Below are 13,837 nucleotides of genomic sequence, written 5' to 3' on the forward strand. Positions count from 1 at the left end.
ATGAAGTACGATGGTCTGGTAGCACCAGGCTAGTCTTATTATATCCCGACCATTAACTAAAAGCCACATGGAAAGAATAAAGCATCCAGCGTATGATTTTAACAATGTGTGAGGGCATACGCAGCAGCTGGAATGATGACGGTAACCAGCGGACGAGTGTAACCGCGACCCGCCCGTAATTCATCCAAATAGATATTACTTACTTACTTACTTTTCTTCCACGCAATCCACCCAACCTGCGGATTATCCGCAGTGTCCGCCCGGGTATGACCGCCAACCGCGCATCTCTACTAGTCCTTACTTTAGTTATTTCTTTACTAGTTAGTAAACACTAAAGCTAAACAGTAGTAAACAGTAAAGCTCCAGCTGTTCATGCGATTCCCTCTCGCAACTGGTGGCGGGGTTCCCTCCATGTCAACAATGGATACGTCATTGCGATTCCCCCAAAAATTCTGGCATGCCAAACTTTTCATCGTGGGGTTTTCGAACGTCGCAGACGAAAAAAATCGCAGATCGCAAGCATGTCACATTACAAGACCTCATCTCGTCGCCGACTTTTCAAAATCGTGTACGACTCGCAAATTTGTCTGTGGCGAACGAATCGGGGCAAAATCGGGCTGAAATCGTGTAGTCTGAACCAGCTATTAGGTGACAAATTTATTAAATGGATCTCTCTACATATGCCGCACCTAGTGCTTCAGTTTTAACGAATGGCCTGAGGTCCCCTGCGTTTCGAATATATATATATAGATATCTCCAAACACACTCATATTAATTTACACACACACACACACACACACACACACACACACACACACACACACACACACACACACACACACACACACACACACACACACACACACACACACACACACACACACACACACACTTTTTCTTCGCTATTTTCTAATACAAGATGCTTCATAGACATGTGCAATAGCTGGGCCATTGATGTAATTTCTCAGAATCCGATCAATGGAGAATGAGAATCCCGGACAAAAGCAAATCACTCAGAATGAAGCAGTACTCATAGTGAGTCTGACAGTGCACCTTTAAGACAGTAAGAACATGCGTTGAGATGGTAAGAGATACAAGGTGTGTATGCGCGTGCGTGCATCTCACCAAGGGTGGCCAGGTCAGCGTACTGGGAGCTGAGCAGGAAGAGGTCCACAGCGATCTGCTGACCGGAGCAGTCCAGGGCTAACTTCTTATAGAAGTCAGTCGCTGGTCCGAGGTGCTGAACACCCTGAACACATAGAGGTAGACAGATTAACGCAGCATCTTAACCATTTATACTATGCTCAGCCAACTATCTGTATCTTGATACTGGAGAGCAAAGGATATAGAGTGTAAAAAGCTGGTGGCTATATGTGTTTACATTCCCTTTCACACATGCAACCAGGGCCGATGGACTGCGGGTGTAAGGGGGACAGGCTTGGGGAATTTTTTTTTTTTTTGGATTGTTGTTCAAATAGTTTAATAACATAACTAAATGTCATGCGGCAATATGTCACAGCCACAGTTTAATAAATTGGCTCTGGCTCTCAGAAGAGAAAGGTGAAGAAAGACAGGGAGAGAAGACACAATTGAGGAAGTCAGGTTCTGACTTATTTTCTAAGGAAGGTGAGCACAAACGTTTAAACACACAAGATGAAACCCCATTCTTAACTCCGTTATCGTTGTTAAAACAAACAGAGACAACCCAAAGCAAGCGCAGGCAATAGGCTACACTTTCAAATGATGAGGCCTTGGTTATTAAGGTAAAGGTTCAATAAAGTGTACGGTAGGCTAATATTGCAACATCAGGCTACTGATTTAAAGCAACCTAATATAAAATGAATACTAAGCCGTTATTAGGCTACATGATAAATAATAACCTATGTGCGAACAATGCCGTAACAAGCATGCACAACATAGGGTGTGCAAGGGGCCTATGTGTGGGTACCTTGCTGGAGGAGCGCTGGTTGGGGTCCTCTCTGGACGGTAGCAGCCCAGCCCCGAGGGAGGGCAGCTGGGTCTGGAAGACGGAGATGCGCCCCCCTGTGGGGGACATGAGATGGTGGGCCGCCTGCAGTGCGGGGCCAAGGGCACTGTGGGTCACCCGGCTCTCCCTGAACATTGAGGGCAAGGAGCCCAGCAGGTCCTTCACCAGCTGGGGGGGGGGGGTAGAAGAGAAGAGTAGAGGAAGAGGGGTAGGAGGATGCAGAGAAGAGGGGGAGAGGGGGGAAGAGAGGCGGAGACGAGGACAAATGGGAAGAGGGTAAGGAGAGGAAGGGGGGGGAAGGAGGATGAGGAGGGGAATCAGTAACGCAAATCACTAAGTATGTGCTCCGCGCACACACTTAAAAAGTAGAACCTAGAGCTGCTTTTTCACCAAAATGACCCACAACATTTAGTCCCAGATATTTCAAGGGCCATAAAGGTTGTCTGTGTTTCCACCACTGTCTAAAGACCCGTGAATATTGGGCAAATTAAGGTAATTTTACATCAGGCACATAACGAATAAAGGACATGGAAAAGAGAGACATAATGAGAAAAATCTGATGAGAAAAATCTGGAAAAAAAAAGTTATGAATTGAATGTGCAGCATTTTCCGAAAAGATGGCAGTTATGGCAGTGAAAAAGATGGATTCAAACCTCAACCTCATATAGCCAGTTATACGAGCATATGCTCCGTACTCTGTACAAAAAATATCCATTGTATTTGGAGGATTCAGTAATTATGGAGTTTGATTTTTAATCAAAGTCTAAAAAAGTACAGCGAAGGGCAGTTTGTGGTTGAAGGGGATTAAGATAAGTGTGTGTGAATTCTTTAATACATCCATGTTTGGGAGAGATTCATTTTGAGGTTGCACATCGCCATGTTATCAAAAGCAATCTATATTCACGTCCCGCAGTGCAAGTAAAACACTTGCTATCGATATGAATGATATACATATAACAGAAAGTGATAATTATAGAGATGTAGTTAACCACCGATGCTATAAAAAAGGGCCGTGTGATTAACTGCATGTCAAAATTAACCGGGATTAAGTCGGGTCTCGGATGCAGATGTTGAAATGGCTGAGATAAAATCTCAGCCATTTATCTCATTTATCTCAGCCAAGTACATAACCAATCAGAGATGTTCAGAACTGCAAACACCACCCCCAAAGTTGAAAGTACTACCATGAGCAGGGCCCGTCGGGGAAGAAATAATGTCCCAAGAAATTAATTTAGACCCTGGGTAAAGTTTCTGTGGTTGTAACACAGCGTAACATATAACCATACATTAATTACAAAAGGCCCATCTTGATACGTAATGAGACGGTATGGTGCAGTGATCATGATTGACAAACTAATGATACGGAATGAATTGACTGATAAAAAAAAAGACTGTCTGCAGTCTGCACCTCCAGGCTGTCCTTCAGGTTCACCATGAGGCTGTCGTGAGACGGAATGAAGATATCTGCAATATTAAAAAACAAAATCAACACATGTCCAATCCAAAGTTCAAAGTTCCCTCGCTGTGATTATAATAGGTGGAACAGCATCAGAGAAGCAGGGCATAACAGTGGCCATAAAAAATATAAGAAACAAGAGATTTTTAGGATCTTTGTGGTTCTGGTTGAGGCCCGAGATTTTGAGAAAGTTTTTTCTTTAATTCAATAAAAGTTTTGACTTTGTTTTTGTTCTGCAGCAGACCACTGGTGTTCCACCATGCCCCCTGGCGTTGTAGAGGTGAAGATTTGGCGTTTGAGGAAGATGATACATGGGATCAAGCAGTTCTACTATGTTGTGGCAGATCTAGGGGGCGACGGTATAGAGCCTGGGCCAGAATTAACGAATGCAAAGAAATGCGCCTGGTTTCCTCTTTCATTAAGGAGATTTCTACCGAAGAGAAACTAATTCCCTCGAGTGGCTGAGGCTTTGAGAAGGGTATTTAATATGTTTATTTCTGCAGCAGCCAGGCTACAAGGTGTTGATTTGAAACCTTTATTGACACATTGTGTGTTTTCTAGAAAATTTCACCCAGATTTGAAGTTGGCTATAAAATTATTATTAAGACATTATTAAGCTGAAGTTGGATTTGTGAGGTGATGTGGTCATACCGTCGATGTCTGAGACCACCAGCATCTGAGGCTGGGAGAGACCCTGCTGCAGGTTGTAGAAGTGGACCGTGCTGTCGAACGTCAGGAAGCCCACCCGCATGCGTGTGTCTCCCGGCAACCTGGCACCACACACACACAAAAATGTAACTCACGCCTAAAACACGTGTGTGTGTGTGTGTGTGTGTGTGTGTGTGTGTGTGTGTGTGTGTGTGTGTGTGTGTGTGTGTGTGTGTGTGTGTGTGTGTGTGTGTGTGTGTGTGTGTGTGTGTGTAATAGAGTACATGACCATTTCAGTTTCAACTGAATTCAACTGAACCCAAACAGTTCAGTTGAATTTGGGTGTGCTCGTGTGAACATGTGTCCCCATGACATCAAGGCAGATATTGGGAAAAATGTCCATTGTGTTTTTTCAGCCATTTACAACCTCTGGCTCCTCCATATTCTGATATTATAAAGATGACTATTAAGATTAACTATCTCAAAACTTCTGTCATCCATCTATGGCCAATCTGGGATCGCACAACTTCTGGGGGGAGATGGCACAGAGCCTTGGTCAGAAACCTTCACTGCAAGGGGCAGAGTTATGCCTTGTTTCCTGTTTCGTTAGAGATATTTTTTCTGCTCAATTGGATGGTGCTTTCAGAAGGTACACTGTGTTATGGAGTCTACACAAATACAAAGCTAAAGTAAGCAAAACACTCCTAACCACGATCAGAGCTATCCTGCCTCCAGACTTTAGATATGATTCTGAAGACTTATTTGTGTGACTAGTCTATGTAGACTGGGTAGCCCCACCCATTCTGCCGGTGATTTGAGTTTGACCTGCAGAAGGGTCTGGAGAAGACCAATACATTTCTTTCTACAAACGTGCAATCTACGATTGAGCTTGGTCTGGCAAGCAAGACTAATGGATCGAGATGACAGGAAAACTTGTCTACTATTCTACATAGCGATGTCCTGATACCACTTTTTCACTTCCAATACGGATATCAGTCCGATACTTTGTTTTACTCTTGAACAAATAATAATAATAAAATTAAAGCTGCGAGCAGCGTTTAAGGTGCCAAGCCTGAGCCGACCAATATAACCCTATTGACCAATAAACCATCAAACCTAACCCTACCGTCCAATAAACCAACAAACCTAACCCTAACCCTACCGACCAATAAACTATCAAACCTAACCCTAACCCTACCGAAAAATATATATATTTTTGCATTTTTTAACCCTGTTAACCCTGCCTTTTGACGTTAAGTAAAATTTGGACGATTTTGAGCCTCAGGCCATGTTGTTTTGCCAATCGACTTCATTTTACTTGAGCAGTTGGAACTTTGGGCCCCAACAGCCACTGAGTGGGTCCCGCGCAAATCAAACATTGCGTCTATGAACTGTGGCGATTTTAGTGACAGGCCACGCCCATTTCGATGCCACGCCCTATTTTAAAATATGTTGAATTTATCTTGTTCAGAATTTGATTCTGAACAACTTTTGTATTGGAGTCAACATCATAGGAGTCCAACTTGATGTTGATATGAGCAATTAACTGTTTTTGCGGTTTAAACCACGCCCGTTTTAGAACTGAATGGCTCATGGGTGCTTTAAACTTGAATGTACAGACTAATCTTTACGTCAGATTGAAGATAATGGTCCATATATGATATGGGCTAAAGGATTTTTGTCAAAGTCAAAAAACCTGGGATCGTTAGGCAATTAAATGTTTTTAACTGAATTCAAAATGGTGGAAAATCTGGGAACCGGAAGTCTTACGTTCTTGAGGCATATTTGTTCATCATGTGGATATGCATGTGTGAGCAAAGTTTCATGAGTGTAGGTCAAACGGGTTAAGAGATATGCTTGTGCAAAGTTTGCATTTTTGGACAATTGGTATAGCACCACCTTTAGGCCAATCAGTGTAATATTTGCTGTCTGCTAATCTTGGGTCAACCTCTACAGGTCTAGTAAGTTTCATAAAAAGCGTGCGAGCGGTTTAGGCTGTGAAAGCAAACGCGGCGGAATAAAATAATAAAAACATTGACAATTACAATAAGTTGCCTTCGCACACTTTGTGCTTGGCACCTAATAATAATAAAACAAACAATTACAATAGGTTGCCTCGCACTTTGTGCTTGGCACCTAATAACACTAACAATTACAATACAATTTATTAGGTGCCTCGCACTTTGTGCTTGGCACCTAATAAAACTAACAATTACAATAAGTTGCCTTCGCACACTGTGCTTGGCACCTAAAAATTGTTGCAAGCAACCATGACGGGGCCCTACTGTTTGATGAATATGGTGGTGGCCTAATGAATACATGATGGTAAAGATTATTTGATGTCATGCCATGTCTCCCAGAAGAGTTGGTTGAACCAGCACATGGTCGTGAGTCCGATGCAATACCACTACACTACATGGACATGTTCACTGCAAAAGGCAGAATAGAGTAAATTTAGAGAAATAGTCCAGAAGGTCTAGATGGCATTGGTATGCCTTAAAAACTGGTTAACGGAAGATGACATATCTAAACAATCACCAACCATGTTTCTAAAGCATACTGTGTCAAAATCCACTGTCAAATGGACATTTGCAAAATAATGTGTGTACCGCTTGAAGGTCCAGCCTGCATTGGAGAGAGGCCGTGGTTCAGAAGAACTTCAAACATATTTGCTCATTGCTCATGATTCCCAATTAGCAATCATTTGTAGTAACCAGGAAAAGTGTTATTGACGTTATTCTTTCACATCTAGTTAATTGAGAAAAGCTCACAATATCATGAGGCTTGTACCGTTGGACTCCTTGCAGTCTCTTTCATATGACATATTGTTTGCGTAGATAACATGACACGAAAAAGATAGTTTACGTTAGCATTTAGCTTCTACCGGAAGTACATCAGATATGTAAGAAGCAGCTAGCCTCTAGCCATATAAACGGGGGTCCCCACACACAAACGGCCGATATATAATAATCATATTTCCAATAGATTAATCATTTTAATCAATTGGACGCCCGCAACACCAAAAATGGTCAGCTTTTGTGATAACCACAAGCGTGGAGATGACAACAGCTGTGCTCCGCTCTAGCCCAAGCTGAAGTCACTGTTGAGATACTGCCACAGCGCTGGCTGTTCAACAGGTAGCTCTAATGCACTCTCTCTCATGCACATGTGCCTAATTGGCTACCACTGTTGTCACGTGACATGCTGTGCGCATCGGATCATACTTCTATCTCCCCTGCGTCATCCGATCCAGTGTACTGGGCCATTATCAGACCGATACCGATGCCGTGGATCGGAGACACAAAGCACTGACTCAATCTCCACCAAACACTCCTGGGCAAGAGATTATAGTTCAACATATAATCAGGGAGCATCTTTTTGGAATGTAAATTTGACACTCACTTATCCAGGTTGTCAAGCAGGGAGTCGCAGAAGTGCTGGAGGTAGCCGGCCTCCATGGCATTGTGAGACACGTCCAACACAAACAGGTAAACGGCAGGCTGGGGAGGACGCAGCTTGGACACATAGAACCAGATTAACATCACATTGTGTTGAACACATTGAACAAGATTAGGATTGACCACATTAGATGTGTACACAAAGAAACTGATTAACACTGCATTGTGTGTGAACTAGGGATGCACCGATACTGTGTGCTCAAGTACTCTTAAAACTTCTTGATACAACCACCCAATACCACTTGTGACAGTCCTGGGCCCGGTTTCCTGATAACGTCCACTCTTAGTGTGTGAGTGTCTTGTGTGTTTGGGCCGACCGTCCATACGGATCCGGCGGATCCGGTGCCCGAAAACGCACTTTTCTGAAACCATGTCCCAGGGTGGATTCAGATAAAAACGGACCTATGCGGTTTTGTGTTAGGATTCGTGTGGACGCCAGAAATGCAAACAATCAAAGCCCCCCCACCAGCTTGGGAGTTGTGTTGAGTTGTGTTGATTTTTTAATTAATTTATTTGATTTGTATTATTTTTGTAGCTTTAAATACAACCTCTTGGTAAATTTAATTACTAACTGTACATTAAAAAGTATTTCTGCTCAATCTAAAAGGTTTAACAACTGCTTTCTCCTCCTCGGCTGTTTGTATACAGCACGCATGGGCTTGATGTGCGCAGGCTTGACGCGCTCAACTTTTTTTTTGTGGAGAACCAATGCCACACAGTGGCCTTGATATGTACTACAGCATTTTCTCGGTGCGTTTGCAAGGAGTTCGTCTTAATGGAGATATTCCTGAAACGCATCAAAGGAAAACGGATCGTTTTCGCACGTGTGGACGGGGCCTGAGCGCGCTACAAAGACTCCTACGTTTAGACTTATCAAAGTTGTTTACCTCTATAGGCGTGGTTCCCGAACGGTCTCTTAGGAGTCTTCTTAGGAAACACTCCTTACATCGTTCGTACACGGCGCTGTCCAGAAAGACAGTGCTGAAATCGATTGCTCAGAGTTCGATTTTCCATTTCATGCGCAGGTGCTTGACAGCATTATAAAAAATATTGCAGTCTTTACGAATAAAACATTGCTCGAAATCCTTCTAGTAGGCCTAAACATTTATTTAACCATGGGCAAACATACTAGCATAGCTTACACTTATTTAAAAAATATATAGAAAATATAGAAACAGCGGAGGAGATTGAGGCAATTACATCCTTAAAGGGGTAGTTCGGAATTTTGGACATCGGACCTCAATTCCAAGTGAGCTATTGGCCGTGTCCCAATTCAGGGGTTGCATCCTTCGAAGGATGCGTCCTTCGAAGGATGCAGCCTTCGTAGACCGCGAAGGCTGCATCGAAGGCCGAACGAGCGTTGTGGAATGGGACGGTCTAGCCTACGGAGCATTTCCGGATTGCGTAACCAGCCGTTAACGTCCTTTACCTTGCGTGACCACGCGCCGCTCCTGTCTCCTAGCAACCCTGACAGCTGCGGTTCAAACCGGACAGTGGAGGAGATATATGGAGCCAGAAATTATCATTTTATTGGTTATGTTTTATCTTTTATTGGAGGAGTGGGAGAAGATTCACCGCCGGAGCCGGCGGGTGAAGAGGAAGAGAGGACGTTGGCTTAACGTTAATTAGTTTAACGTTATATGTCTAGCGTTAATGTAATTGAACTTTGACAATAAAGTTACATATTTAAAATGGTCCCAACCTTACTTTTATATAAAAAAATGTTTTACGTAGTTTTGTCATTAAATATGTATTCGCTGCAGCTGCTGCTTCCGCTCTCTCCGCGCCATTTCTGAAAAAATATCCAACGCGCAATGAATGTTGGGATACGTTGGGCCGTGAAGGATGCATCCGATGCGTCCTTCAAATCCGGGAAACGAAGGCTGCATATCTCGGCCGCATTCGAAGGACCCTTCGAAATGGGACAGCACTTGACGCGCCGCTGTGACGTATGCGGTCTTCAAATGCGTCCTTCGAAGGACGCAACCCCTGAATTGGGACACGGCCATTGTGTTATTTATCATTGGAGACCATTTAACACGTTTCATTGAGTCCTTCTAGTTGCAGAAATCGCTGGTGCAAGTCGATGGGAACTGCTAACCTGCCAATAAAAACAGTTTTACCCACTCCACAGTACACCCGAGGCAAACCAATTATAACGCCCGACTATTGATGTAAATGTCTGTGTTGATAGAATAATGTTAGAAATACTATCCTTGTATCGCAATGATCGCATTACATTTTGAGGGACTACATTCTTAGCAGCGGCGGAATTTCACTTTGCTCCGGTGTAGCAACCAATTCACTACAGCAGAACGTAAACAGAAGCACACTCCAGGTAATATCAGTCCACCACTGTCGTAGCCTGCTTCCAACTACAGGGATTATAAACTAAATGCAATGCGATGCAAGGGTTGTTTTATTTCTAACATTATTCTATCAACACAGACATTTACATAGATAGTCTGGCGTTATAATTGGTTTGCCTCGGGTGTACTGTGGAGTGGGTAACACTGTTTTTATTGGGAGGCTAGCAGTTCCCATCGACTTGCGCCAGCCTAGCACCAGCGATCTCTGCAACTAAGACTGAATGAAACATGTTGAAAACGGTCTCCAATGATAAATAACACATTGGCTCACTTGGAAATGAGGTTTGATGTCCAAAATTACGAACTACCCCTTTAATTAACATGCCGTTTCATTTGGCCTCAATTGGCTAGAACTGCGCACTTGGAATAAACTATTGAACAACTTGGCCTATGAAATGCATGCACATTTTATTATGTGCTTGTGTTTCCAGCAATTATTTTCTTCATGAATGACTTAAAACCATTGGTGAAACAACACTGCCAATGTGGCAGCTCCATGGGCAACAGGGATTTCTAAAGGTTACTGCACAGTGGCGACGACTAGCGTCAGGAGCTGAAACATCACTACGGTAGAGCTAAGAAGGTTCTATGAGCGCTTCAGTCCAACCTTAACAAACGACGTACGAAAGAGATTTGTAGCAAAGAACGTTTCGGGAAACACACAAAATGTTAAGGTAGAACTTAAAGTTGAGGTTTAAAATGACGAGGCGTTAAGAAGGCTTTAAGAAGGTTTCGGGAAACCGGGTCCTGAGCCATCTTGCTTCCCTGTTTCTGCTGGCCTGTGTTCTCCTTCCAGGGAAGCTGATTGCCTGGCCCCTCCCACCTCATTGAGGGATTGAACTCATTGAGGGATGACCTCGCTCTCTCCCACCTGAAAGGCTGGTGCCTGCCTGGCATCCAACTGGGTTTTCTGTTCCTTTAGCTTTTGTTGCTTACTCTTAGTTTAGCTTAACATTTAGTTTAGCATTTAATATCACTCAAACACCACACTACAATACTGAGTTATTAAATAAATGTAGCTGCCATTTAACTGTGTGGACCGCCCTTCATGGTTGTGCTCTTAAACAAGCTGGGCATAACACACTTTACGCAATGTAAACAGTAATGGTATTAATAATCATATCGGTACTCGGTAACAGCAAGTATCCAAATGTAAGAATCTGTACAGAATCGATGCATCCCTAGTGTGAACCCATTGAACCAGATTAAAACAACATTGTAAATAACACATTGAACCAGATTAACATAATTTTGTATGTGAACATATTTAACCAGATTGACACCAAACTATATGTGAACACCGGGTCACATTAACACCATGTCATATCTGACACAGAATCAGATAAAGACACATATGAAAACATGAAATCAGATTAAACCAATGCATGTCTCTGTGTATGCACAAACACTTTGGATAAAACAAGTGCAGAAATTTAAGCATGTTTACTGGATGTTCACAATTCGTATATACTATCTAGTGGGCAACCTAGACCTTGACACAATTTCTCCAACACAACTATTAAAAAGAGGAGAGGAAAGAGCAGAATTGGAGGGATGAAGAGAAAAGGAAAGAGGAGCGGAAAGTGAGGAGATAAGAAAGGAGAGGAAAGAAGACAGGAGAGGAGAGGATTCCTACCATGTAGTCTGAAGAGGCGATGAACTCCACGGTGGCATTCTGAACCTCTGGTCTCTTGTGGGGTTCACCATAAGACCTGGTCACCGGGTTATACATGAACTCATCTGGGACTGGAGAGAGGGAGAGGGGGGAGGGAGGGAGGGGGAGAGAGTACGAGAGACTTCATACGATTGTTTCTCAAAAGTTGCTTCATAGAAAACTATTTCAATTCCCCTCCGTTTTCAAAAAAATGACTGTCCACACCAGCGGTGTAATAGAAAATATCTAAGAAAACAAGGCAAGGCAAAAACTAAAAACGCTCACATAATCATGCTAAGCCAGAAGGTGGCGATAAAACCTTTGTGTCAAACACCACAGGAGTACATTAGCAGCATGCACATTGATGGGCTACTTCTTGAGTAGAGAATACAGCAACGTAGCCTGAAAGCGCAAAGCTAGGTTGACATGTAAACATGTAATTAGTGTGGTTGCAAAACAATCCACACGATTGTTATCTCGTGTCTTATTAGTGTGGTTGCAAAGCAAGACACACTATTGTAATCATGTGTTTTATTAGGTATTAGGAGTATCTGTGGATACCTATTGTTATTCTAGAGATTCTTAATATAATTATTCCAGATTGGTAACCCCTATAGCTCAGCTCGATTGCACAACATTTTTCATATTTTTGGACTTGCCTGAATAAAAAACTGAAAAAAAAACCGGCGTTAGTAAATGGAGTTTACTAACGGAATGGAGTTATGGCAAATTCAATATTTGCTAATTTGCGCTGATTGTTCTATCAACCACAAATCACCTTCACAAGGAAAAAAATAAATCTTGTGTGGTCACAGCTCCAATTTGAAAAATGTGAAAGATGCAGGAATAGGAGTACCCCTCCCTTAAAACATGTGAACATAGTTTGTGCGTCTATGTATGTCTGAGTGTGCTTGTGCATGCACATGTGCGTCTGTCTCTGTCTGTGTTTCTCTGTATGTCTGAGTGTGCATGCGTGCATGTATGTATGTTAAGTCCTATGTAATGTCTACAACGCTGATGTGCTTGAAAGGGCAGCTGCTGGGATAGATGGTGCGTGGGCTGAGAATACCATGTGGTACTGCTTGCAGTCCTAGTTTTATATTATTTTTTTAGGGTAATTATCTATTCCTATAATTTGTTGTATTTACACCAAACCAGAACCAAAAAGTCAGGCATACATCAATGCAGTGCACACTTTTCGAGATCATCCATCGCAGAGTTTTTTATTATTAATACTAACAATATGAATAATCAATATGGAAAGCGAATGGGGCAAAAAACGCTAAAAATCAACCACTCTAAAACGTCAACCACTCTGAAAATTGGTATCCGGGCCTTATTTGACATGCTGAATCTTTTGCAAAAGTACCAAGGAGTAGGTGTACCAAAAAATAAAAAAGACCAGAACCGTAAGCCCAAATTAACCACAATTTGGAACACATACTCCTCAATACTGCCAGGGTTGTCAAAGTTGGTACAAGCAGGTCTCCAAAAAGTAAGGGCCCTCTTCGGTGACAGGGGACACCATAAATTGCAATCAAACAAAAACAATCAGCCCCATTGTTCGATCAATCACAAGTAGGGTTGCAACGATTCGTCAACGTTGTCGATAATAGAAATAGTCGATAATCAATTCCATTGTCGACAATTGTCGCCAGACGTGTTTTTCCAACGGAGTGAGGCATCTCGCTTCATTACAATCTCTGCCGAGAGTCGCACATGCGCAATAGCGTCTCTGCCGAGCGGTAACGTATACAGAAATGGCGGCGTCCTACACAGCAGCTACGCGTACCAAAACTTCTAAAGTTTGGGAGCATTTTAGCCTGGATACGGCGAATAAAAAGATTACTTGCAAGGTTTGCAAAGCAGACCTTGCGTATCACGGCAGCACCTTGGTGATGCACGAACATTTAAAGAGCACGTCGGACAGTTGATCGAAACAGAGTCTGACTCGCCTCGGTAAGATTCAAGTAACATTCAAGCCAATACGTTTTGTTTTTCAAATGAAATTATTATTATTATTATTATTATTAGGAACACCGCGCCCGCGGTGTGGAAACCGTGTGCTTAAATCCTTCCCAGTGCTTCATCCGAGCAGTGTTTGTAATAACACCGTTTAAAATAACAGCGTTATGTAACGCCGTTATTTTTCAGTAACGGGGTAATCCAACTAATTAATTTTTCCGTCGTTACAACGCTGTTACTGTTACTGACAGTTAAATGTGGTGCGTTACTATGAATTGATTGAATAAACTGTGTAATCCG

The 13,837-nt window shown here is 42.6% G+C and overlaps 1 protein-coding gene across 2 annotated transcripts in view; it reads right to left on the minus strand.

Annotated features, from left to right (window-relative positions):
- sec24b (SEC24 homolog B, COPII coat complex component) overlaps positions 1 to 13,837 on the minus strand; it is a 35,546-nt gene that overhangs the window by 11,881 nt on the left and 9,828 nt on the right. For both annotated transcript variants that reach the window (XM_084469702.1, XM_084469701.1), the window contains exons 10-15: positions 11,555 to 11,664; positions 7,494 to 7,606; positions 4,095 to 4,213; positions 3,396 to 3,451; positions 1,949 to 2,155; positions 1,126 to 1,249 (exon numbers count right to left, since the gene is read on the minus strand). In XM_084469702.1, the coding sequence (XP_084325828.1) occupies positions 1,126 to 1,249; positions 1,949 to 2,155; positions 3,396 to 3,451; positions 4,095 to 4,213; positions 7,494 to 7,606; positions 11,555 to 11,664 (729 nt within the window). The remainder of the gene's footprint in view (positions 1 to 1,125; positions 1,250 to 1,948; positions 2,156 to 3,395; positions 3,452 to 4,094; positions 4,214 to 7,493; positions 7,607 to 11,554; positions 11,665 to 13,837) is intronic.

This window comes from Micromesistius poutassou, assembly GCF_964030765.1.
Source record: "Micromesistius poutassou genome assembly, chromosome: 6".
NCBI lineage: Eukaryota > Metazoa > Chordata > Actinopteri > Gadiformes > Gadidae > Micromesistius > Micromesistius poutassou.